This window comes from Carassius carassius, chromosome 14 (genome assembly GCF_963082965.1).
Source record: "Carassius carassius chromosome 14, fCarCar2.1, whole genome shotgun sequence".
Taxonomy (NCBI): domain Eukaryota; kingdom Metazoa; phylum Chordata; class Actinopteri; order Cypriniformes; family Cyprinidae; genus Carassius; species Carassius carassius.
Genome location: NC_081768.1, coordinates 20,054,693 through 20,082,173, shown reverse-complemented (window position 1 = coordinate 20,082,173; position 27,481 = coordinate 20,054,693). Strand labels below are relative to the sequence as shown.

Genomic DNA, 27,481 nt, shown 5'->3' with positions numbered 1-27,481 from the left:
GAACACTTTTGTAACATTTGAATGTCTTTCCTATTACTTTTGATCAATTTAATGTGTCTTTGCAGAATAAAAGTAATACTTTCCTAAAAAATCTTTCTGACACCAAAGTTTTGAATGGCTAAGTATATTTTATTTTACATTATATTGTGTTGAAGGGTTGGGATTCATTTACCCAGCAAAAGCTGTCAGTGCCACAGTTGAATATGGAGACCAGGAGATGACATACATGAGAATGACAATAAGAGCAATTTTCGCCATCTTCCATTCATTTTTCAGCCGTTGAAATTGTTTAATTGAGTCTCTCTTGTTATCGCCATTAATTTTGCCCACAGCTCTTCCAAAGACAAACAGAAAGCAACAGTTAAACAACATTATTCAGTTTCTCTAATATTGGTTTACTGCCATCAAAAGCTTATCTATTTTCAATAGGTCACACCTCAAGATTAATTAAAATGCAGAATAACAGTGTTACATTTCACTGACATTTCTCCAATACAATTTACATTTGTAAAACAGAATACATTTAAGAGTTTTGAAACACTGCTGGTGCTAATTAATTAATACTGTTCTGTTAGAACTGTATTGAAGAACTCACTCATTAGTGCTGCGAATGGATCGGAAAATAAAGAAATAGCAATAGATGATGACGATAAGTGGAATGAAGAAGACGAAGATGAAGAGGAGCATAGTGTAAGCTCGCACAGAGGGTGTGAAGGTCATATAATCCCAGGTGCAAGAGGTCAACAGCCCTTCAGGAACATAAGCACCTGCAAAACAGAGACAGACAGACAGACAGACAGAAAAATAACTATAAAATAACAGAATGTGTGGAGAAAAGTAAAGGATAGCCAGCAGCTAATCCTTTTACACCCGGAGAAATATTGTGAAAACTGGAACAAGCTCACAAAGAAAAAGGATTTATGAATGCTGTCTGGCCGCTGGGCAAGCGCAGTGAAATACAACCCATTGCACACACAGCTTAGGATATTGAAGAAATATGCTATAATCACAGTATTTTTTATCGCCACCAATCACAGTCTGGCTTTCATGCATATGTGCCACTATCATGAGTTCTCTGAGGTTTGAGGTTGGAAGATATAAGCTGTCAGAACCGTTAAAGGACACAGACAGCCTTCGTGTGAAGAGAAGGTTGCTTGTAAACCAGAGACAGAAAGTGCTGGAGAGCCAAAAGCACCAGGCTTTACCAGTCTATCCCTCTTAAGCTGAAAGCCTCGGTCCTCAGAGACCACCTTTATGCGACACAGATCAGAGTCCAACAGCGCACTGTTTGTAAAGCCATTGGCTAACAACTCTCATGCTCTTGTGCTCACATATGGATGACCCAGAATGCTCAGTGTGCTTGTCCCAAAAGACCTGAGCTTACAAAAGACTGATGTATCCTGTGAAAAGAGCATCAAAGGTATACTCAACTCCATTAACACAGGACCACACTTCAACAGCTGCAAATGCACAGACATCACATGACATATTGACATGTGGCTTAATATAAATAACATCTGGTTTGATTTTGTTATCGAATTCTGTGGTATACATACATTTTATTGATGGATGTGTAGATCGGGTCACTTTTTGTCTTTTTACAAAGAACGACTGTTTCCTAGTTTTGCAGTATTGTCCTTTTTTCCCTCATTCTGTATTAATAATGTTAATGTTTGTACAAAGAGCATTGGAAGAGAATACTGAATACAGCTCATAAGCACCTACCTGTTTCCTGTTTCTCTTACTATGTAACCTGCACTGTAAAAAAGGAATTGTTGAGAAAAGCTTCAAGTGCAAGGCAACATGATGCATTCAGATATTCAGAACAGTGACAATCAACAAATATGACAAGATGAGCTCTTTACATCACAACACAGCAAATAACTAACAAGAAAACAAAACAATAATCATTAACCATATAATTCATTAATGATGCAGTGCATGCTGGGACTTTATGAAACCTTAACATTTCATCACTGTTTATTTTAAAATTCTTTGTTGTTTGACTAGTTGGAACAACATTTGTGTGTCTTTCTATAAAAACACATGCAGTGGACATAATGTCATACTTTAATTGATAGTTACCCAAAATGAAAATTTTGTCATCATTTATTCACCCTCATGATCATTCTCATGGTGGGTTCAAATACCTATCAAATATCTACAGGTTCAAAACCTATACATCTTTTTTTTCTGTTGAACATAAAAAATATATATTTAGCAAAATGTCTCTACTAAAACACTAAAGTTTTTTGGTTTTATCCATACAATGGAGGTCGAAGGTCATCAAAACTGTTTAGTTACCAACATTGTTCAAAATAACCTCTTTGTGTTCTACAGAAGAAAGAAAGGCATACAGTTTTGGAACAACATAAGGGTAAGTAAATGATGACATAATACACATTTTTGGGTGAACTATCCTTTCAGGCCAGATTTAATCATATATGAATGCCCCTTGTAGTCCTGTTAGATACAAATATCAATGTGGCATTAATTAAAAACAAAAAAGCATAAGAACACTTTTCAATTAAAACATTTCCCAAAGTTTCATAGGCTTAAAATGTTAAAACAACAGATATGCTACACTTACTCCAGCCAAAGAAGGGTGGCAGGCTCCAGCCAAGTGAATAAGCCCAAGCTATCAGAAGGATCAGCAGAGCTCTCTTCTGAGACAACACCCCGATGGAGGCTAGAGGCCGCGTGATCACGAAATATCGATCCACAGCGATCACCATGAGAGTGATCATGGAGCAGATGCCAAACAAAGCCCCACAGAATGCATACAACTCACAACCTGGAGAGACAGGAGAAGCAGAATTAAGTGAGTCTGTAACCAAGTGCAGCTTATTAACAGAATTGACATTTCTGTGGTCAGTTCTAGCTGTTTTGTTGGGTCAGTGTGAAAATAACATTTATGTTTCCAACCATTCTACATCCATGAAACTTCTTAAAATATTTGCTGCTGTTTGTTGGGGCAGTGTGAGCAGCTTTTAGGTCTGGAGACACTTGGCTGGCAGGAACACAGACCGCCGCTGGCTCCATTTGAGGGCTGACATCTGTGGAAGCGGTTCATTAAAATAATCTGCTTTAAAAAACTTACAATGAATGTTTGTTTCTTTCTGGTTAGTGCCATCCATCTCCATTTGTTGCTAAACATATTTGTGTGTATACATGCTTAGGTTAACTGACCGCTTAGTGTTACAGTGCAATACTGTGTTTTGCTACAGAATTGGAAAGTATATTCAAATGAACTTTTTTAAAATGGCAAAATTCTTATTTGAATTTTATTTCTTTTTAAATCAGTGGTGCTTTACCTTTTTGTCTCCCCCTATTGCACTGCTTGATTTAAGGGATAAAGATTATTTTATTTACATTAAACAAATTTCCACCTGATGAAATATTGAGTACTGCTGAGGCCCCGCTAGTGGACTCCCTAATTGAGAACCACTGTTTACATGAACTTTTTCAACCTTGCATATCCAGCTACTGTCCTACATCAAAAAAACACACACAAGAGAAAATAGAGCTAGTTTGGGTCTGTCTAAAGTCTATTTCACATAATACATCATGTCATTAATAAAACAGGTCAAACAGATGAGGAACCAACGGAGAGCCGAGAAACAGATGATTTTACCCCATTATACTCAACTCACACAGTCTGGCACCTCCTCAACATCCACACACACTCTGTCTTCTACACTGTCAAGGCATATGTAAACAACAGAATGAGTGGAAATGCATTCAATCTGATTCATGCACATTTGTGCTTGTTTTCTCAGAACACATTTACTAGATGCACTTTAATAATTACAAAACAGAGGCATCTTTTATTGAAGATAATCCTCTCACACATCAGGATGTCTTCTCTATTTTCTCACACCTTGTCAGGGAGATTATGCTTCCAGGTTAATCCTGGGAAAGAGCATTTTTGTGATTTGTATCTGATTGATTTAGAAAGCTTTCAGGGGGATCAAGCACACAGTTGTCACGATCGAAATTAACGGTGGTCATATTTATGCCTTGTTTTGAAGAGCAGTCAGAGCTGACAGAAGCAAGAATCACATCTTTTAACACTTTCCACCAAATGAAACTGGGTCAGAGTTCCTCCTCCAGGAGGGAGGCTTCAGCACGTCAGGATCCCAACAGGGAGACCAGAGGCTATTCTGTTTGAATGGAAGGCAATTAAGCAGATGCCTTCAATATGCTAAATAAACTACTTTGAGTGGAAATTACATAATAAATAGATTTTCGCTGTCCGGTATGACAAATTAGCTTTTTTACAGAGAAAGAATCAATATATATATAATTTTATTTTTTTTAACAATCGGACTGATGGATATATAGGTAAAGTCAATTAATTTCTTTAAATTTTTTGTTCTGTTATAGCACCACCGAGTGGCCATGATTTTTCTCATGTGACCTCAGATTGAGTATGCATGTTGATTTGGAGTAAATATCTCATTCAGTTGAAAAGTTATAGCCATTTTAAGAAAAGTGGCCCCACCTCTTTCAAATGTTTTGCCGTCTCTTTGCGAAAGTCTTTGCGAGAGAGACGAAAATTCAAGGCTTTTTTTGATAAATATTGATATTGACACTTCAGATCATTTTTCTACACTGGTTTGATTCCGATCGGGGAAAAATAAATAAATAAAAAACTAGGACTAGTTCACAAATGTATGTTTTTTTTTTGTTTTGTTTTATCCAATATAGCCAAAAATGTTGCCAGAGTGGTGACTGAATCCGTCACATGCGTTTTGTTCATCCTAACCCAAGAGTCACTGGGACAAGCCTTGGTGACGTTGTAGATGGGGTGGATACTATCATCCCTCAAAGTTTTAGGTCTCTTATGGTTTGGTCTGACTGATCACTTTTAGATCAGAATGGTGATCTTTGAAAATCTTAAAGGTCCCGTTCTTCGTGATCCCATGTTTTAAACTTTAGTTAGTGTGTAATGTTGTTGTTAGAGTTTAAATAATATCTGTAAAATTCTAAAGCTCAAAGTTCAATGCCAAGCGAGATATTTTATTTAACAGAATTCGCCTACAACGAACGACCCGTTTGGACTACATCCCTCTACTTCCTGCAGTAATGACGTCACTAAAACAGTTTTTGGACTAACCTCCGCCCACAGGAATACACAAAAAACGTGGCGTGGTCTTGTTGCGCTCCGACGGAGAAGAGGAAGAGTTGCGTTCAAGATTATTCTTGAAAGATGGAGCAGCTCCCTCTTTGTCTGGAGAAGGCGTTGTTTATGACCACAACCAGTAATTGTATTTTATTATTTAAGTTGGTGTGTTTAACAGTTTCAAAAAATCGAATGCGATTTTCATGCTCATCTCGTCAGTAAAGGCGCTCCTGTGATTAGAAGTACATCTCCAGCACGTGCATTCAGATCAGGATTGCCAGGTTTTCAAAACAAATCCTGCCCACTTGCTTCTCAAAACTAGCCCAATCGCGTTTCCAGGAGGGCAGCATGCGCTCAGCTGCCGTCGAATCACAACACAGGAACCGCTGGCACAATCAGAACTCGTTACGTATTTCTGAAGGAGGGACTTCATAGAACAAGGAAGTCATCAGCCCATTTTTATGACAGTGAAAACAGCGGTATACAGATAAGTTAATTCTGTGAAAAATACTGTGTTTTTTTACACGCGAAACTTGAACACATGTTATATTGCACACTATAAGCACAATCAAAGCTTCAAAAAAAGCACGAAAAATGGAACCTTTACCAATTGCAACAGGTACTTGAATCCCTAATTACACTTTCTCTTATATCTACATTTTTCAAGACAGTTGTAGGTGGAGGAGATATCTTGATAAATATCTTGATTTTTAGTAGTTTTCAGCTTTTTTTACTTTTTTTACTTGTTTTATATCTGCAAATTGTTGTTCAATAAAACCAACCACCAGTCAAGGCTGATGAAAGCAATTAAGATTCAGTCCTGATAGGAGCTGACATTTAAAACACCTCAGTGAAAATAAAGTCTTCCATCATCTAATAAAACTGGCATTTCACTGCTGAACAAAATGACTAGCGAATGCTGAAAATCAACAAGAAAAGCCTAGATAAGTAGTTTTTTGAGAGGAATTTAGAGATATTACAATTTCACAACCAATGAAAAAGAAACAACTGTACTAGAAAAGGGTTCATGTACTTCCGGACAGAAAGACATTCATCATTCTTAGCAACAAAAGCATAAAGAAATATCGGGATGAATCATTGTAAGCACTGAGAGACCAAGGCCGTCGCCAAGGGCAACCTCACCCTCATTTGAACCCATTCAACCTTAGAAGTGATTAATCTTGTTCTTTAAATTTAAATCTGGTCATTATAATACAAAAAAGTATAGTAGAGTACAATAAATCACGTACATGCATGTTTTATTTCAGACACTGCCTATGCATTGACTAATGATCTATCTGCAAAGATAAGTCTATCTGTTTGACAGTGTCTGTGTGCACATTTGACTGGTCGTGTTTGAGCTCTTAAACTGACTAAATCACATTTTGCTACAACTATTTTACCAACAGGGGCAGAATCTTCACAAAAAAACTACATATATGCCCTATATATATATATATATATAGTGAAACCAAACATGTACGTTTCTTTGTACCTTTTTCTCCAAAGATCCATCTCTTGTGCATGCTGGTGGTGAAAAAGATGGGCGCCTGGGTGACACACATGAGGAAGTCTGTGATGGCAAGGTTTATTATGAACAAGTTGGCAGGTGTCCTCAGGGTCCGGCTCCTACACACAACAATCAGTTGTTAATTTCCCTGTTCATTTAGTAATTTATATAACATCTTTGAGAATATCAGCCTCCCTGTGAAACACAAATGCCTCAAACAAACCTGAAACAATTAGTGTGTCTACAACAAACACACAATAGTTTAGTTCCTGCCTGAACTAGTGTTTTTTACTGAATCAAATGAGTGACCAATTGATGACTCACTCATCAATCAGTCACTTGATTTAATCCTAAACAAATCAGGGTTTTAGAAGAAATAGGTTGAATAGATGATTGCATGACTCACTTATGAATTCAGTCAATTTATTTCTGAATTAGTCTGTGATTTTGAAGGAACTGGTTAAGTGACTGATTCATGATTCACTCAAACAGTAAATTGTTTTATTCCTAAATGAATCAGTATTTTTGAACAAATCCGCTAAGCAGATGACTCACTCAGTCACGTGTTTCTGTCAAAAAGAGTCAAAAGAAGATGAGTCAAAGTTCCACAAAACATTCATAATAAGACAAGCACAAACTGACAAAAATCTCACCGACTTATCCAGTTCAAAGAGTGAACCTATCTATTGTAGAAATGTGTCAATTCAAAGTTAGTGACACAGAAGTGGCACAGGTCTAATGATGCTAAGCACCAATCCACTGGCCTACAGTTTGGCTTCTTTTGATAATGAACAATAAAAATTTCATACGGTTTTCATATTAAGTGTTCAACTTCCCCACAGCCTTTTATTTTCTCACCTGCTGAATGCATAGATGACCAGGAAGTTGCCCAACATGCCAGTAATGCCAACGGCAAGGATGACAGCACCAATAGTGTAATGAGCATGATCAGGCACGTCCACTGTTGGGAAAGGGTAAACCGATTCTTCCACCATGGCAACCTTGAAGACACAGGAGCGCACATTAATTAATAGTTCAGATGAAAAGCAGCACTTGCTGTTTTATAATGACCTTTGCATCAAAGCGTGTGCAATCTGTTTAAGAAACACCATTAAGCCTGAACTTAGCTAACACCACAAAGACATTAATTAATTTATTATATGGGAGGGGAGCAGAAATATAAATACCGACACACTGTTGCTGTTTTGAATATTGGATTGAATGCATTTTTAGACAGATCTCATGATGCCTAATTTTTTATTTTATTTTTATTTTATTTCGTCCAAAAGGATACTCAGTTGTGATTTATCTTCTAAATGGGAATTTTCACTATATCACAGAAGGGCTTTTTTGTGTTTAGACATATATAATCTGTTTTTGCAAACAATAATCCTAGGATATGTTTTCAATGTATTATATATTTGCTGTAAACCATTCTTTATTCATTAAAACAATACAGCCATTTTAAGGTCTGACTATAGTTTATACTATATCTTTTATTCATTTCTTGACTGTATGAAACAAAATGTTGAAAGGTCTGTGCACTTGCAGTTAAATCCAGTAATAGATTATTTTTTTTGTGCACATTTCAGTCTTAGAGGGATTTAAACAGGCCTAAATGACAGTGAGCTTGCATTTCTTTATGCTTTTCATTGCAGATTCATGTCTAAATCAGGACATTTAATCTGTTCATATAAATATCTGTTTCTGTCTTGTGTGTATTGAGAGACAATCGGGTATAGTGCCAGCTAGAGTGAGAATGTGTGATTTTTCTTATAAATTCTAAATGACAGATTGTGACGAGTGGGGCGGGGCCGAGGGACATGGTAGCGAGGCCGGGGGAGTGATTGGAGATGAACTACACCTGTTCGTCCCACCGGTCTCGAGGCCCATGGAGGAGATGGAAGGATATAAAACTGGAGCGACGACAGTGAAGGACAAGAGAGGACCAGGCCTGGGCTTTTAGTTGTGTTTTGGTTTTTATTTTATGCGCACCGGTCGTCCGTGAGGGGCTGGTGCGCTGTTTTGTGTTTATTTTGTTATTAAAATGTTTTTGATTGTCCGCCGGTTCCCGCCTCCTTCTTCCGGAAGAATATGAAGGTTATATCGTTACAGTGGTGCCGAAGCCCGGGAGAGGGAGGGACGCGCTGCTGAAGATCCCTCGCCGCTGTGGTGAATCCGCGGTGCCATCGAGCTGGCGAGGAGTGTGCCGCCATGGACGCTCGAGGCGGTGGACTGGAGCGAGTTGCCGGGGACGGGCGAGCTCGCTACCGGCCGCCCACGATGTGGAGAGACGGCTGCCGTCCGTGAGGGAGCGGAGGAGTCGGCGCCGTTCGCCAGGTGGCCGGAGCCTGCTGCCTCCGCCGGAACGGGGAGGAGCAGGGAACGGGGGACTCCTGCCGGCTGCCCAAAACCGGAGGAGCCGTCGCCGTCCACCGGGCGGCGGAGGAGTGTCGTGCCGTCCGCCGAGGGCCGTCCAGTGCCACCGCCAGGCACCGCGGAGGAGATCACCCAGCTGGTGGAGGGCCGAGCAGCGGTGCGTCTGGGAACCGGAATTTTTTTTTTTTTTTTTTCTCTCTCCCCTCTCTCGTCTCTGTCGCTCCTCCTTCCATCTCCTTTTCTCTCGCCTCGCCTGTCCTACCCCCAGGTTCCCGCAGGTCCCCGGGAGCGGCCCCCCCGGAGGGAGGGGGGGGGGGGGGGGAGTAGAGCGCAGTCTCGGGAGTACCCCCCGGCCTGCGAGGGGCGATGGGGGTATGTGACGAGTGGGGCGGAGCCGAGGGACATGGGAGCGAGGCCGGGGGAGTGATTGGAGATGAACTACACCTGTTCGTCCCACCGGTCTCGAGGCCCATGGAGGAGATGGAAGGATATAAAACTGGAGCGACGACAGTGAAGGACGAGAGAGGACCAGGCCTGGGCTTTTAGTTGTGTTTTGGTTTTTGTTTTATGCGCACCGGTCGTCCGTGAGGGGCTGGTGCGCTGTTTTGTGTTTATTTTGTTATTAAAATGTTTTTGTTTGTCCGCCGGTTCCCGCCTCCTTCTTCCGGAAGAATATGAAGGTTATATCGTTACACAGATCAATTAGAGCAGCAATATCAATGTCAACCTAAGGCCAGTAAGAGAGGCTTTTTGTCACTTTGAGCAGTAAATCCATTTAAATAAACTGAAATAGATACTTAAAAGAATGAGGGCTAAGAAATCCTATACTATAGCAAAGGGATTGTATTTGATGGCATAATCTCTCACAACAATCCATTCAATCAGATCCTGGGATTTTATTGCATGCATTCTTCCAGCACCAGACAACATGGTACAAAAAGTCTTTAAGGTAAGAGATTTTTTTTAATAACCATATAAAGGTCAGAGTTATTTTTTGTAATCAGTTGGATTTAATTCACATGGCATGATACAGTGTAAAAAGGAACACAAAAGGCTTTCACAGAACAATCATGATTAAATGCAAACATTTCTTTTAGCAGATATTTGTTGACTGCAATTTCCTCAGGAAAAGCTTTAATGAAAAGACCTTTAAGTGCCAAGGCTGTGGGCAAACGAGATGGCTGAATGTAGGAGAAGCACTCCCGGAAAAGTCATTTCAAGGCAGATGAATGTAACCACGTGTTAATGATGGAGGAAATATGACAAAGCAGATTCAGTCTCTGCCTTCGGTATGTGTCAAGTGATGATGAACTCTTTACCAAACAAACTGTCAAAATCATCATATTTGTTATGTAAAACACAGTCAGCTATAACACAGCCATGCATTTTTTCTGGGTCATATCTTGTTTTTGCGTAGATGTGTTTATGTTCTCGAGGATGTCACGCAGACTGTCTACTTTGGCTAGTTTCTCCTGAGTGAGCGATGAGTTTGAGCCAAAATGGGTTTGCTTGGACACAGCCTTTGACGTCAACAACAAAACACAATACATGGGAATCGTTTCTCCTCTCTTATAAATGTTTATGAGCTGATGCATTTGACTATATGTTTAGCTGAATTTTTATTTTTGCATTTAGCACTAGTAATTTTTCTTAACCAAGCCACTGGTTGAGAACTAACGTGCAGACAAATAGTTTTTGTTTCTTTGTTTCATCCAAGGATGGCAAATAATATTTTGAACACCAAGTCAATGTTGTTCAATCACGTTCAAATAAAGATGAAATCCTTGGAAATATGGTTCCTTTTACAAACATCCAAATGAAATTAACACAAATCATGTTTCTCATGAACCTTAACAGACATGGGGCACTTTGTGTCATCAAAACATTTGTTAAACCACTTCTATCTTGAGCTCAAGTGGTGAATTTATTTGTACTGAAGGCTTTTCAAAATATAGCAGTAGCCATTGCGGTGTGTTTTCATTCATTACTTCTGAGTTTGGGGTCAAATGAAGATCTAAGCCATGAAAAACTTTGAGCCTGAGATAAGACAGTCTTATTTCTCCGGAATGAGAAGGATTCTAATGAAACAGATACTGTTTGAGTCCCACATCTGTTTCTCACTCAGAGTAATATGACAGTAACTGTGTTAAGGCGTTTTGGTGGGGTTTTTGATGAGGTTTTAAAGTGAACCAGCCTCTTCAAAACCATGTAGTTATTCTAGAGATGAAAGATGGTTTTAAGGTAGTTTTAATTTACTGCAGATGGGATAACTCATCATGAAAACATTTGCTCTGGAAACAGGGTCGTCTCACGACAAACAACAAAATGATTGTTTTGACAATTTTTACCATTATCTTTCCCACTCCTGAGGACAAATACAACTCAGTGTTATTGTAAAGAGTTAACATCACACAGATTGTTTCTTAAAATAGGAGTTTTCTTCAACTTTGGAACTACAACTGAACACTAAAAATAAGCATATGGTGCTTCTTAATGTTAAATAATATTGATCATTTATAGTCTACAACCCCAATTCCAGGGAAGTTAGGACGTTTTGTAAAAATCCAGTAAATTCCACAATCTGTGATTTGTTCATTCTCTTTAACTTTTATCTAATTGTTAAAAGTACAAAGAAAAGATTTCCAAAGTTTTCACTGACCACCGTAAATGTATTTTGTAAATATGAACAAATTTGGATTTTGATGGCTGCAACAAATCACAGTTTCTTGATTGCATTTTTACAAAACGCCCCAACTCCTCTGGAATTGGGGTTGTACTGTAATTCATTTTGTAGTTCAGCAGTTCAAATAAATGACGTAATAAGCCAAACAGTAATTAATTTGAGGAAATTCATAATTAGTGACCTGCACCGAGCAAATGATTATTAAAGAATATAAAACACATATGTTCCTTTTCCTCCACTAAACTGTAGCTTCAAATCACACCATTCCAAATAATTAAATGAATGATAAAATCTTGACTGTACTGTTACAAAAACATTGCTTTCTATTGTGTCATTATTTTAAGCAAGTATGAATGTAAACAATTGAACAGTCATGTACTATAACATTACAACTCTCAAGGATTTTGATAATCTGTTATGATACTCAGATTATGTAAATTAAAAAGATAGTTCAGCCAATAATAAAAATGTTGTTATCAAGCTGTATGGGATAACTACTATGGAAGTCAATGGCTACTGTCAACAGTATAGTTTAACAACTTTTTTTAATATAGGCCTATCTTTTGTGTGCAACAGAAAAAAGATAACTTTACAGGTTTAAAACAAGTGGAGGGTGAGTAATGGTGAATTTTTGGGTGAACTATATATATATATTTTTAATTATGCATCATTACTGTTATATATTTAAAAATAAATAATTGAACATGCATCTCTTTAATGCACATTACTACGCATGATTGCTATGTCCTTGATCCAAATAACTGAGATATGTATGTAGTGTAATTTGCAGGATGTTCACAGCTGTCCTTCGGATATGGATGGGTTCGCTTGCGCTCCAGATGCTATTGCGCTTGTTTGACTGCATTACCATGATTACTAAGCTCAGTTAGAAAGCAGCTCGGCTGAACACACGCACTGCCAATACCTTCCACACTTTGATCGCAACAATTTTACCTCTACACTACCCAGAGCTGCTTAGTTCCACTACGTTCTGTTGTCCTTTTGGAGACATTTCCCCCTCAAATTAGAGAAATTGCTGCATTTCTATGAGAAACACTGTGAAAGACAAGCACATTTTCTCCAAAGTTGGCAGACAAGCTTGTTTTGGTTGTTAAACAATATATTGGGCTTTTAGTCAATTAATGGTGAATGAGTTCTTATGAGTCAAAATAATGGTACTTGCAGAATGTTTTTACAATAATAACAGATTTCATAATAATAAACATTTATGCACCCGCACAAATTGATATTAAGCACAAGATCCCAAACTCAACAAACTGTCCTACATCTACAAAACAGTTCACACTCTGTCTCTGCTCACAAATCACATTATTTTAATCAACAGGAGGAAAAGAACACATTGAGAAGTCAATATGTGAGCATGGCAGTGTTGGGGAGTAACTAGTTACATGTAACTTAATTACGTAATTTAATTACAAAATAAAAATAACTGTAATCAGTTACAGTTACTAAGAAAAAATGAGTAATTAAATTACAGTTACTTCTGAAAATTTTAAAGATTACAGTGGGGATTACATTTGAATATTTACACACATCCACATACAGATGTAATTGATTTCTTTCCCAAATTGAACTGACTATTCTGAGACGTACGGCCCTATAATTTCCGCGATGCAGAAACATAGTCTGGTTAGTAGAATCCAGTCATAAAAACGGGATTGCTATTGCCTAACACGGACGGAATATGCCACATTTTGGACAAATATATCAAAAGTACACTTGAATCAAAGCATATGCAAAGTTTTAATATTTGCTATAAATTCAGAGACAAAGGTTACTGTTGTTAAACCATGCCACAAATTTACATATTTATTTATTTAAAAATAAATACAAATGGTAATCCATTTGCAATAATAATAATTAAAAAAAACATGGTTACTGTACTTTTACGTAATAAAAGCAGTTAATTTTTGTGAGGGAAAAACATGACTCATGTTCAGTATTAGGATTTTATATTGTAGTGATGCACTCAATTTGACATGTAGGCAATTTAGAAAGTATAGTTTTGTTAAATCTTGAGTGTTAAAGTCATGAGGTAGATGGATAACAGGGCAAAATAAAGAGACTGAAAAGAAAAAAGAAATGAAGTGAAGGTGAAGTTCAGGAGAGAACTTTTAATTATTTTGCATGTCCCCAAACTAAAGATTTAAATCTTTTTTTATATAAGGTCCATACAAAAAATAGTGTTGTCCATGAATTTGTTTGTATGAGTTTGAGATTTCCCGGTCTGAAATTTTATCCCAGTCCGCCCCATGTGGAAATTAATGAAGCAGACATGCAGACATGTGTTCAAATTTGATCATCTTAATTCAAGTGATGAAGGATTGTAAAAGTCTGACAGTATTGAGCACTGCTGTAAGGTTAAACCTGAATGGTGTAAATGTTTGAAGATGATTAACAGTTGCAAATAAACATTTATTGGAGATTTTGAAAAGTAATCAAAAAGTAATCAAAAGTAATTAGTTACATTACTTTAATAAAGTAATTGAAAAAGTTACACTACTATTACACTTTAAATAGGGTAACTTGTAATCTGTAACCTATTACATTTCCAAAGTAACCTTCCCAACACTGGAGCATGGACATGAATATGATTATAACATAATCGCATGATTATGGTGCATCTTTTTTTATCCTAATCCCTCATGGTCAGTGAAGCTGATTTTCCTGAGGTTTTTTTGATGTCAGTTTGAGACAAATGCATAAGATGATGCTAAACACCCATTAAAGTTATTGATAGACTTAAATATATGTCACTGTGGCTAGGAAATATGTGCATCTGGGTTTCTGGGTCACATTTTATTACTGACGGGTCACAAGCACGAATGCGTGTATGATTTATGCAAATTTCATCACCTGTAAGGTTCATCACCTAATATGTCCCACTTGCCCCAAAAATGAATCCTCCCTAACAAGGCTCAGAATTACATAAAATAATTTCAGAGAGCTAAAACTGTAATTCGTTAGAGTAACAGCTTTGGGGCCCTTTTTTAAGGTCCCCCACATTCCACCCAAAATACAGATTCAGGATATACTACACACAGCACCCCCCTCTGTTCATTTTGTGCTAAAACATTGTAGCAACCCGGGATTTGGTCAATGACAATTAATTTGTAGATGAATTACGTAAAGATAAAATCATGAAGATCATTAAGTCATAATCTCATTGAAATCAAGTGTTTCTATTAAATCATAATTTTCTCTTAGCAAATCTGATTTATTTTCGCTTAGTTTTCACATAACATTTTCTGATGCAGAGATGCTGATTTATAGGAAATACATTTGTTGAAGATTTATCCTGATTAAAATTAACTTTCATTTTACAAATCCTTATTTCAAACTTTTGACTAATTATTTATTGGTTTAAATGAATGCCTGTACAAATCTACCACACTTTGTATCATCTGTGCAGAGACACCAATCAGTCACTTGATTTAATGATGGGAAAGAAAGAGACATCAACAAGCATAATGTAAAATAAAGCACAAACAGCCCCAAGATATGCCCAATTAGCCTAAAGACGTAATTCAGTGGTACTCCTCTGTGGCACTGACATGCCTTCACAAATCCTCTCATAGCTCAGTGTTTAATAATTATCTCAGCAGTGAAAACCCCAAGGACTTAACCTCACAAATACATCTTCAGGCTCAAAACCACAGACTCGAGCCATATATGGTCAAATGAAGTGATTAACGGTGAAGGACAGTTTCAGTCATCTGTATTTAAGAGATTTCACATGAAAAAAATGCAATGCAACTGAACTGACTTGGTAGCGAAAAGACACAGTCTAAACTGTAGGTATGAATTTAAGACAAATAAAACAAGACTTTTGATGGAAACTGGTTTTCTACAGTTTATTTCTAAACTATAGGTCCATCTGATCTAGATGGTAGATTAGAGGGTCTACCAAATGGTGAAGTCTAAATCAACCTGTTAATAGTATGATCAAGCTGGTTAAAACATGCACTTAGGCCAGTGACAAACCAGCCACATTAAACTCACACTGGTATGGTGGATTTCCCCCCAGAAAAACACATATGCAACAGAAATACATTTCATTATGGTAGTATTTAAACTTAAACTTTCAATCACTGTCCACTTCCACTACACCTGAAAAAAGTTGAAAAGCTTAAATTGTTTAAGTCACACAGAAATATAATAAGTTGTTTTTAAATTTAGGAAGGATGTAGCATCAAGAAAGAAATCTCAAAGGCTGAGGATTCTCTCTCAAAAATCACTCAATAGCTGTGCCGCTTTTGCATAGATCACCATAATAATAATAATACAGAGCTGAACTTTTTGAGCATCCTTACATTGCATATATGTTTGGCCTGTTATAAGCTATCTATTAATAATAACTAGTAAGATATGCTCTTAGTTCTTTCTAAATTCACAACATAAACATATCCAGCATCTGTACATTGCAAACATATCAACATGTTGATAAAGTAAAAATCTATTTACACAGCAAGACAAACATTTAAAGCATCTGGTCAAATATTTTCACTTACACCTGATCATCTGCACAAGAAAAGATGAGAAAGACTGAAAGAAATAGCTTGGAGAATCACGTTTGACTCACAGATGTGGTCGTGGGGGGTAAATTCACCAGCCTGTACGCGCTCATCACGGAGTTGTTCCACGAGGAGAGGCTTTCCGCGATGCGCGAGCAGCTCGGGTCTAATGTTGGACATGAGATGCCCTTCCTCTCCGAGCGCACGGCGCCGCTCAACACCCACGTAACTGACAGAGAGCCGTAGGCTACACCAGAAGACTTTTCATCCAGAGATAAAAGAGTTAAACGCGATTAGAGCGAGGTTCTGTACAGATGTCAGATTCCGTTTAGTCTGCGAGCGCGCGCCGTAGTAGCCCTGTGACAACCTCGCACACGTTTATATCATTCACACACAAAGACAGTTGTTATAAAATTAGACCAGCATATATAGTGACGACCTCACATTCTCCGAGAAAACAATTGTTCAAGTATGTGAAGGTACCTATATGACGTAACACGGGATTAAATGGTCATTTTTGTCTGTCAGATTATTAATTTTACCCCAGTTTAAAATAAAAGTCAGATGTAGTTTCATACAGGCATAGGCTACTGTGGAGTTCAAAAACCTGATACCTCTGGAAATCTTTTTTGAATAATTTTCTAACAACTAAAAGAGCAAATGTTATAATTTCACAAATGAATGCAAGTCGTTGTTTTTACGCTTGTTGAAAGGAAGTACACTTTAGCATACTTTTTTTAAGACTACTTATTTCAGAAATGATATACTTTAGACGAATATTACCTTGCTGTTTTAGGTATAACCACCACAGATGCATTTTAAAATTTAAAACATTATAAACTCTGAGAATGTTGATGAGCAATCATCATTGAATGGAAAGTGCACTCAAAAATGACAATTCTGTCATTGTTTACTCAACCTCATGTCCTTCCAAACTTTCTTTATTCTCTGGAAGATAAATGATGATATTTTGAAGAAAGTTGGTAACAAAAGTGAGCATTGACTTCCATTGAATATTTTTTCCATACAACTACAAAATCAGTGGGAACCAAAACTGTTTGGTTATTAAGATTTGGAACAACATGAGGATGTGTAAATGATGACGAGAATTGTCATTTTTGGGCTATTCCTGTAACATTAAGTAGGCCAACAAGAATATTTAAAACAAAAGTGATAGAACTTGTAGAAGAGATATGGAAAACACACAGACATTGTGATCTCTAGGTCAGAGTTCACAAAATTGGCTCAGATTGATTTTAGTACAGATTCCCAGAAGGCTGTCACTTGCACACCTGCATTTAAGGAGGTAAATGGGAGTTCAACAGCTGCCCCATCGGTCAACACAACCCCTGCAGGGGTCAAATCATTTTCCTTTGAATCATTCTTACTGACAGGTCAGAATCAGTCACAGTCACATTTTGAGCTGTAGTTCTTAAACCTTTCTTTGCATGCAGAACCTCAATCTAGGCAACAATTCAAAGTGCTGATGATAACATCAGTGCTTCTGTCGCCACAAAAGTAACAGGAAAAATCTGAAATGATTTGAAATGTAAGAAAAAATGCAAACCAGTAGTCGCTCTCATTCTACATATCTCTGTTTTGTTGGTTAGGGGGAACCAGCATTGAAATTCATTTCAATGCCAAATTAAATTTCAAATCAATTATTTTGTACAATTTCAAATGTAAAAAGAATCTCCTTTTAAAAAGATACAAGTAAAAACAGACTAAATACCAAATAGCACTTGACTGCACCAAACGCTTTCCTGAATATTTGAAATTTATAACTATGATAATTTTTTCCCCCTCGCACTAAGCCAAGGCCACAGGAGTATGTAATGCAATGGCCTGAGGTCTGCATAGACTGATGGATTCTCAACACAGGAACTGCAAGTGATCCACAACTCCTGGTTGTACATGGAACTACCCCCAAGGCCGGGGGGACCATGCTTACTTCTGCAGTGGGGTAACTCCTGGTGTCACCATGAATACAAAACACTGAAATCTCTTTACTTATGACAGGTCCTGCCAACTCTGCTCTGATCAGTGTGACCATACTCCCGGAGTCTTTAAGGGTTTCTGTGTCCTGGACCCCGATTTTAACCAGGACCCTAGGGGCAACTGCCCCCAGCAAGTGGTAAGGAAGTGGCATGGGTGTCTTGATGAATCTGAGGTACTGGTGGTGGGCATAAGCTCCTCTCTGCCTGGACAATCCCAGGCCAGATGTCCTTCTCTTCCACATGTGAAGCACCAGAAGGCCACAGTACTCCACAGAGGCCTCTCATCCTTCCAGTTCCTTTGGGTTTTTAGAGGTCTTTCTGGAACCACTTCGGTGTACTTCTCAGGGGGCTCTCACTCTTACCTTGGTTTCCAAGGTAGAGTTTTATTCACTTTGGGCTTCATCAGGCTCCCAGTCAGTTGCTGGTTCTCTAGGAGGGCAATTAAGGACTTTACGTTTTGGGGTCCCTGTTGGGCCACATACTTTTTAGCATCTGCAGGCAGGCCCTGTACACATCAATCAATCAATCACTACTCTCTCTACTGTGGCTGGTTCCTCTCCTTCCTGTAGCCAGCTCCTCACCATGCGAGTTAAAGTGGTTACCTGAGCCCGGGCCGGAAGTGTTACATGGTATTCCCAGCCATGGATGAACTGGGCATCCGCAGGTAGGCAGAGCCCATGTTGGGCGAGCATATCGTGCTCTTAGCCACTTTGTAATTGGTTTCTGTATGAACAGGGAGGCTTTCTGTGCTTCCTCAGTTAGGAGAGTGAGTAGAAGGTTCGCTCAGTCTGCCCTGGGCCTTCGCTCTCATTGGGCTCATTTTCTCGAAGAGATTGAGGTAGGTTTCAACATCTTCTCTAGTCATTTTGGTCAAATAATCCTGTTGTCACCTACCCTGTAACCCCGGTCCTTCTGCAGAGCTCGGTGATGGCTGCGTTTATTGTGGTTTGAGTCTTCAGAATGGCAGTCAGGGCCTCCATTTCCTTGCTTTTTCCTCATGACTGCATTATTCACCATGTCACCTTTAGACCCAGGACTGGGTGGGAAACCTCAGGAAGATAATATGAATAATGCAAGAGGCAGAGATTGAATCAAATAAGTTTGTTTTTTTTTAGGTTGGTGGGGGAGAGGGAATGGGGAGAAACTGGAAAAAGGCACTAAAAGTAGCTCTTCTTCCTTGATTTGCGCCTTGTAACATCCAATTATATCTGAAAAAGGTAGGCAAAAGAGATTGATTAGCGGGTGAGGTTAAATTTACTCAATTCCCTGTTGATGTCTAGATCTCCTAGAGCAGGGGTAGGCAACGTCGGTCCTGGAGTGCCTATGTTCTGCAGATTTTAGCTCCAACCATGAAAAAAAGCCTTACCTGCCTGTAGCCCTAGTAATTCTGAAGACCTTGATTAGCTTGTTCAGGTGGGTTTGATTAGGGTTGAAGCTAAACTCTTCAGGACAGCGGCACTCCAGGACCAACGTTGCCTACCGCTGCCCTAGAGCTTGACTGGTTTAATGCCTGGACTGAGGAACAAGCTCTTTGTGTTTGCCCAGCACCCCTGCAGCTCTCTTACTGTGGCCTCTTTGTCATCTTTTATGCTGTGGCTGATTGTGCCTGATTGTGCCTAACAGCTTGCACCTGAGGGTCCCTGTCAGAGGGAAAAAAGGATCACACACCTGTTTTGAGGAGCTATCCCTGGTACTGAACAACACACCTTGATGACTCCTCTGAAGGTGCTCTCCATGGTGCTGATGGTGGCTGTGTTGCTTTGAGAGGGACAGTGCTGATGCCCCGCAATAAAGACCTACTTTTCACGCATACAAAAAGATTCCAAGCACCTTTGCACATGCAGCAATTCTATGCAGTCTTTCAAGGAATCCTTGAAAGATATAATAGTCGATTCTCAATGGACTCCATTGGACTCCCAAGTGTCACGTGTACGTGTTTGACCAAGTGCACAACAAAAGATATTTAGACACACAGTCATCACTGGCAGACACATCACAAACGTAAATATTTAAGGGAAAGTTCATCCCAAATCAGACTGCAAGAAACGCAAAAGGATAGACTTGACGCACACACAAGTTGCCGGATTGAAGACACCAACAAGAACAAGGGCACTTGACAATGAATGAAATTAAATGTGTTGTGTTCTCTGTCAACTGGCAACCTGGGGTGCCGAAATACAGTTGGGTAAACTGGCATTGGGTGGGTCTCACAAACCAAAACAGAGACAGAGATTCCATCCCAGAACGCACATTTTCAAAGGAGAATAAATGACTGTAGCATTGTTTTTCAGATAAACAAGTATGTTAACTGAGCTTGTTTCTTAAATATCTACAAACATATGATGGTATTTTTATGCTTTAGTAGAGTCAAAAACCATCCAGCCCCTTTAAAAATGCAGTATGGAAAAAATACATTTTTAAAAATATATTCTTCTTCTGTTACATTGACTATAGAAAGTTGTAAATTTTTAGAATGGCGAGGAAATAATGACAATAACTTTTTTTCACTTTTTTGAGTGATCTATAACTAAATATGTTCAACCTCTACAGAATGTTGAGAATCTTTACAGAAAGTTGTGTTATGTAGAGTGAAGTGGTATCAGCAATATCTACGCTTTACAACACTGGAAAAAGGGGGACAAAAACAGTTCTAGCTTTAATGGAAACCAAGGGGAAAACTGAAAAGATTAAAACAACACACATTCAATCAATCAAGGTCAGTCAGCATTAGTAATCATTTCTGTCTTATGAGACATGCTGAGCAGAAAATGTGACAGTTAAGCAGACTCTGGAGTACAAAGAGTCTGACGAAAGATAGTCTTCTTCTCTCTACTACTTGTGAGTCATCTATTGTAGAAGAGGTGAATGATTAGTTCAGCACTGCCATTTCAAGGACCTGAATAGGATTCGTAAAATAGAACAAACGTATCCATTCACTCAAAATAACCCCAGAATTGCAACTCACACAGGTCAATATACGTTTACTATAATATAACTATAGCGTCACGTTTGCTTAAAAATATAATTCAAGTCTTTAGGATTTGCACAGCAAAGGATAACTGGATAAAAGAAAAAGGGACAAAATGTTCTCTTATATTTATCAGTAATGTTTTGAATGAAAGACCAAGTCAGGAACCAACCAATGGCTTTATTAGATAACCCTCTGGACAGACATGCCTATTAGTCCACAAAGATAGATAAATATCCAAGCATCTTTGGAGTTATTTGATTCAGAACTAAATAATATAGAAATGAATTTCACATAAATATATTTACTAACATCTCTCTCATCACGCACTCTCAGAAATAGAAGCCCCAAAAGGTTTTCACAGCCATTGCAACAGAAGAATTTTTTTTGTTTCTCCAAAGAAACTTCAAGAGAAAAGTCATTAAAACAACAATATATTTCTAAATTTCTGATTATAAAAAAAAATTGTTTTAATAATTTGACAAAATTTTTCTACTATAACCACTGATTCCAATAAAGAACTTTTATTTTTAAGAGCGTGTGGATCAAAAATCAAGTTTTCAAGAAGCTTTTTTCTTTTCGTTCCTAGACATTTGACTTTCATGGTCACTGCAGCAGATTAAAGCATACGATTTGCATCTTATTGGCAGTATAAAGACTTCCCATTCCGATTAGAATAATGCTCATTAAATCTTTATAAGTAATTCTAAATGGAGAGCTTTCAGAACAAAAGTCCATTATGCAGAGCGAAGTACAGTGATTTAAAATCCAACATAACCCCTTATTCCTTTAAGATTTCAGTGAGCACATAACTCCCCTGCTGATGATCAAACCATTTGCATGGTCTTTTCACAGATTACAATAAAACATGACTCTTTTGCTTTTGCATGTCTTTGGAGTTTAGCTGGACAGCAAATGAGAGATTACAGCAACTGTGTCCAGTACTTCATCTCCATTTTCAAGAGTTCAATTTCTCACTGCTTGACCAGAAAGACATCAGACCAGTGTCGGTGATCCCCCAGCATTAGATATGCTATAAAAATGACCCACTTACATCTACATTTTCAGATGAAGGGACAAAACAATGTTGCTGAGAGATATTGATCTACGGTTGGCTGGTTTGGTGGATCAATGGCTCCACATCAATGCATCTTCATATCTGCAGCTTAACAACAAGCACTCAGAACAATATTTTAAATAAGCATAGTTAGGAAGCACAGATGGTGTTTGTTTGGAATATGAATTGCATCTATATGCATCTGACTGACAGTATCTTACAAAAAGAAAATCAGCTTGAGGCTTTTAGAGCATAGAATATTGTACGAACCAATGGCCGTGCAGTTACACTGCATTATTGAAAAAGGCTTCGGTTCAGGATTTTTTTTTCCCCATAGCATCTTAGCAGACGCAGTACTCGTTCCTGTACCTCAGGGATCCGAGGTTACGTTTATAACAGAGTATGTTATCATTCTTGGTGTGAACGTAACTTAAACAGCACCTTGTGTTGCATCTTGAGGCAAAACAGCCTGCATCCAGTGCTCTGCTGTGAGAATTAAATGCCCTTTTCGATGAAGAGCCAATGTTTCTCTCAAGCACAACCTGGCCTTCATCTGCAGATGCTGCTTTCGCCCATGATGTTCTTTGTGAATCTGCAAAAAAGAAACTAAAGACCTTTTCCCTTTTTCCCTCCCAGATAGAACAAATCAATTCACAGCAAACGGAATTGTCAGTTGCCCCCCTGGCCTCTTGAATGTTACTTTGCAATTGACTTGCAGACCGTTTTGTCATTGCTGTGACATTGGTTAACACATAACTAGTACAATCCTAGAGCAACAAGACTATGTAATATGAGCTGTGTCCTTATGTGCAGGTCATTGACTGTCCTGCTTTTAATTATTTGAATTATTCATTTTTATTACTTTAACACTATAAACTTTAATTACCTTCTTGTGTACATCACTTTTTTCAGCTTGGTTTTATTTTTTTTTATTCAGGAGCCCAATAAATTTACTGACTTAAGTCTCTTTTGCGTTTTACACATTTATGCATCTTTCTTTCATACAAATCCATTTAACTTAAAAAGGCAATCATTCCATCAACATACCAACTTGTTTTTTCTTGTTCTCTGTTGTTGCTAAGAAACTGAAACTACCACATTAGCCTTAAACAAAAAATAAATAGTTCATGATTGAAGTACAAGTGAAATCTTTAGAGAAGGTCTAGGTTACCACACATTCCTGTTATTACTGGATAGCAGGAAAAATATCAGACAATAAAAATGCAACAAGCATAGCAGCACAAGATGCTCACTGGAGGGCCTCTCAGGTCTAAATTGGCATATTAATAGTGGCACATGAACACAAAGACATCAGTTTTCCCAATAATACCAACATTTCTGTTACTCTGATGCAATCATAAATGCCCGTCCTGTTTGACATATTCATGTCAGAAATTTGGCCTAATTTAAGCAAAACCATGCTAGGTTCCTTAGAAAAGGGTTTGCAGAGATTTTCTATTTGTTCATGACTATTTAAAAAAATAATATTAGAGACTGCTGGGGGACAAATATCAATCAGTAAGTGTGTTGGGTATTATTACTTTCAACAAACAAACTAAATATATGCATAAATATTTTTCTAGAGAAAAAGACTCCATTTATAGTTGAAAATAAGCAATTATTAAGAAACCATACAAACCATAAACTAACTAGATAGATAGATTTTTTTTAAAGAATAAAGGCAGCCAGAAAAAAAGGTACAGCATTCTGCTCCTGACAGGAGCTCAATATAACTTTATTGCAAAAATACAAGTTTGATTTCTAGCACAGCATTTACAACAAATCTGAATCCGTCTGTACTTAAGGTCAAAGACTGAATATCTGTACACACTTATATATACACAACCTTGCTTTTTTGCCATATCTGTTTGTATGTTGACTCAGGAAAAAAAGAAGGAAGGGTAAATCAGTCACAGATCCCTGTTGTCAATAATTACGGCAGGGCAGTATTACACTGCATATTGGCCAAAAAAAGAAAAAGAAAAGATAATTCTGATAATTCGCCCAGTGGGAATTTAACATAGAGGCACTCGATTCACCATTAGGTACTGATTTACGAAACCATAATACACGCAAAACTGTTCTGGTGAAATAAAAGTAAGAGAGCATGTGATTGGTTGAGGTATTTGACATGCTCTAAAATGTATTGGCCAGGTTTCAATATAAACTACTCATGTTCACTACGATGAGCAGGTAACACTTTCATTTCCGTGACATGGCACATTGCACCATCAAACTCAGCTAAACTGACAGACACTCTGAACACTTCCCATGTTTAAGACTTAAACTAATTAACCATCTCAAGCCACAAGTTCCTTTCTCAATAGCATTCAAGAAATTAAATAAAAATCTCTAATTTGTAAAACATACTGAAAAAGTTTTGCACTTAACAGTTAATGTAAGATATACTGTAGAAACCAAATAGTTAAACTGCTGCTACTACAAAATATTTAAAATAAAAAGATCACAACAGGTGTCGGTGCTACTATCAGGCAGAACAATACTGAACACAAAAATATTGACACAAATGCCAATGAGGTTGTTGAAAGTTGACTGCTGGTACCTGATGTACCTCTGATTACTTGCACACACGGATGTTACAGCCCTCTAAATGAACTAGTTACACATAAACATTGCTTTCCCATAAAAATGGGAGAAGTTACAACAGAGGAACGTTTTAACTTAACACTTCTGAAGTGCACTAAACTTGAGTTAACAGTTCAATTACAATCACAGAACTAAGCAAGGTTAGCTTGGAATGCTAATTGGAAACTAAAGCATATTTGTGCATATATGGAGCAGACAATGTATATCAGCAGGCAAAGTTTGTCAGTCTTGGCGTTTTGTGTTTGCATCAGTTAAGATGCAGTGGCCCACACAGCAAAGTGCTCTGTTCTTCACAGCTTTGTGCTGAGATAGTGGCAAATTAAAGTAAACTTAACTCTGTGGTACTGAATTGTCAGTGGAAATGTTTAAAATCACAGGGAGTGGATGTCCTCCTTTTAGTGTTTAAATGCAGCAGCTGCGTTTAAAATATGCTTTCGGAAAATGACCACTCCACATTCACATATGAGACAAACATCACTGTCTTTCACTTTAGCAAAAGCAGCTAACCTATGACCTTCCTGCTTTTTGCTGTGTGAAGAGCTTCACAGAATTGGCACAGGCTTTCACATCTACTTCCAAGTCAGAGAATGAGTGCGTTGAAGGATGCGTTTCCTGCATGACTCAGCTGGTCATCCTGTAGTGGTTCATATGGGCTCTGCAGGTCTGGCAGTAGCTTCTAGTGGGCTCAGCTGGGTTTTGCTTGCACAACCCGCAGATATAAACAGGAAGGCTACGGGATGTCCCACCCCGTGTTTCTGTCCTGGGAAAGACATGAGTGTCCCTAGCAGCCCTCCAGTCCCTCTCGGGGGGCACATCAAGGCGGAGGGGTTGGGTCGGCGGCTCAAGGTTAGGGTGATGATGGCTGGAGTGATGCGAGATTGGGGTGGTTGAAGCTGATTGTTGTTGAGGCTGTCTGTAAAAGCCATCAATCGTCCTATTTGATGCTGTAGTGCGGTGAGGGTGGGATAGTGTGGCATAGGCTGCGTCTGGGTAGTTCCGGGGGCCTGGGCCTGCTGGGGGTCCCGGCCTTGCTTGATGCACAGGGGGCCCAGATGAAACTGACCTGCGGGGGGCCCTTGGAAGGGTGCCATAGCTCATTGCGACATTGTGGTAGTTTTCACGGGAGAAAGTTTCACCCCTGTCAAGCACAGCCAAAAACTTGTTGGCCTTTTGGCAATCTCCTGCAGAGAGGAGCAAAGAAAAATAGAATTGTGATGCATCCTGTGTAGGGCCGCATGATTAATTATAATAAAACAAAATCTTTATACAGCTTAGAGCAATTGGCAAATCACAAAGACTGTCATTTAATCATATAAATAGGTTTTGCTTGTTTTAAAGTGGATATTTTATATATTATAGTGATTATTATTATTGTTAAAAAATACTGAACAAATAAACATTTTATTATTTTATATATATATATATATATATATATATATATATATATATATATATATATATATTAGGGCTGTAGCTATCGAATATTTTAGTAATCGAGTATTCTACCCAAAATTCCATCGATTAATCGAGTAATCGGATAAAATGTGTTTTTGCTTAATTAAAGTGCAATATTAATTATGCAAGATAAAATAAGACTCCTGGGTCTTGCGACGGTCACGGAGGGACTGCACGTTCAACATGGACGTTAATACGCACACATACGCACAAACACACACTGAGACTGTTTGGTGATACAAGAGTTTATTGTAATTGATCAGAGAGTGAATGATATACCTGTAAACTATGTGTATTGTTCCCGTGTAGCGTTTGTCCCGTAATTTTTAGAGTCCTGGTAAGAAACAATGGCAGGAATTATTGGTTCCGCTTAGGGTGGGAATCTACCATGTATTAATTGAGCGTGGGGGTTTCAGGGGCAACGTGGCCAAGTTGTTGCTGTTATTTCCTGTTTAATGTGAATGAATTCAGCATGTCATTTAATGAATGAACATCAAAGTAGATTTATTAAGTAGAACATCATGCCAATATGTTTCTTTCAGACTCTGTATATTTAAGGGAACATGTGTAAAGTGTTTTCTGTGAGTTTGTCCCTCCCCATGTGGTAATGGTGCTGGCCACCAGTATAAATGTGAATGTCTTTGTAATGGAAGGTAGTCTGTGTTGGTTTCTGCAGTGGAGAGTGTGGCCTGAGGGTTGCAGGTATTTTATTCACTCTCTGATCAATAATTACAATAAACTCTTGTATCACCAAACAGTTTCGGTGTGTGTTTGTGCGTATTAACGTCCATGTTGAACGCGCGGTCCCTCCGTGACCGTCACAGGCCTCTTAAAATGAACAACTAAGTTTCCTTTTTTAGAAAAAAAATATTTGTATTTTTTAAATGCATAGAATGCAATGCATTCATCAAAAATAAACATTTAATTATTACCCATTGTTTCTCTGTCTGTACTTGTACTGTGAACAATGACAAGAAAGTTGACAGATGAATTAAGTGCATTTAAGTGCCATTCAGTTGGGGTTTTAAATAAAGCATTTTCTGAGATGCACATAATACATTAAACACAAAACATTAATTTAATTTATCTTTTAATTATTGAAAATTAACTTAACGTTTTGGTAAACAAAGGGGATTTACTATTAAAAATAAAACATGGAAGAAAT

General features: G+C 38.1%; 2 protein-coding genes across 6 annotated transcripts in view; both read right to left on the bottom strand.

Annotated features, from left to right (window-relative positions):
- Positions 1 to 16,573, bottom strand: part of LOC132157264 (melanopsin-A) — a 28,299-nt gene extending 11,726 nt beyond the window's left edge. The window contains exons 1-6 of the mRNA XM_059566518.1: positions 16,301 to 16,573; positions 7,494 to 7,636; positions 6,621 to 6,754; positions 2,591 to 2,794; positions 596 to 767; positions 173 to 334 (exon numbers count right to left, since the gene is read on the bottom strand). Coding sequence (XP_059422501.1) covers positions 173 to 334; positions 596 to 767; positions 2,591 to 2,794; positions 6,621 to 6,754; positions 7,494 to 7,636; positions 16,301 to 16,345 — 860 coding nt within the window. The 5' untranslated portion in view covers positions 16,346 to 16,573. The remainder of the gene's footprint in view (positions 1 to 172; positions 335 to 595; positions 768 to 2,590; positions 2,795 to 6,620; positions 6,755 to 7,493; positions 7,637 to 16,300) is intronic.
- Positions 16,574 to 23,952: 7,379 nt separating this feature from the next.
- The window catches only part of usp54a (ubiquitin specific peptidase 54a), a 72,764-nt gene continuing 69,235 nt past the window's right edge, over positions 23,953 to 27,481 (bottom strand). For 4 of the 5 annotated variants that reach the window (XM_059566521.1, XM_059566519.1, XM_059566522.1 and 1 more), the window contains exon 22: positions 23,953 to 26,042. In XM_059566521.1, coding sequence (XP_059422504.1) covers positions 25,483 to 26,042 — 560 coding nt within the window. In that variant the 3' untranslated portion in view covers positions 23,953 to 25,482. The remainder of the gene's footprint in view (positions 26,043 to 27,481) is intronic. The other variant, XM_059566523.1, reaches the window with a different exon arrangement.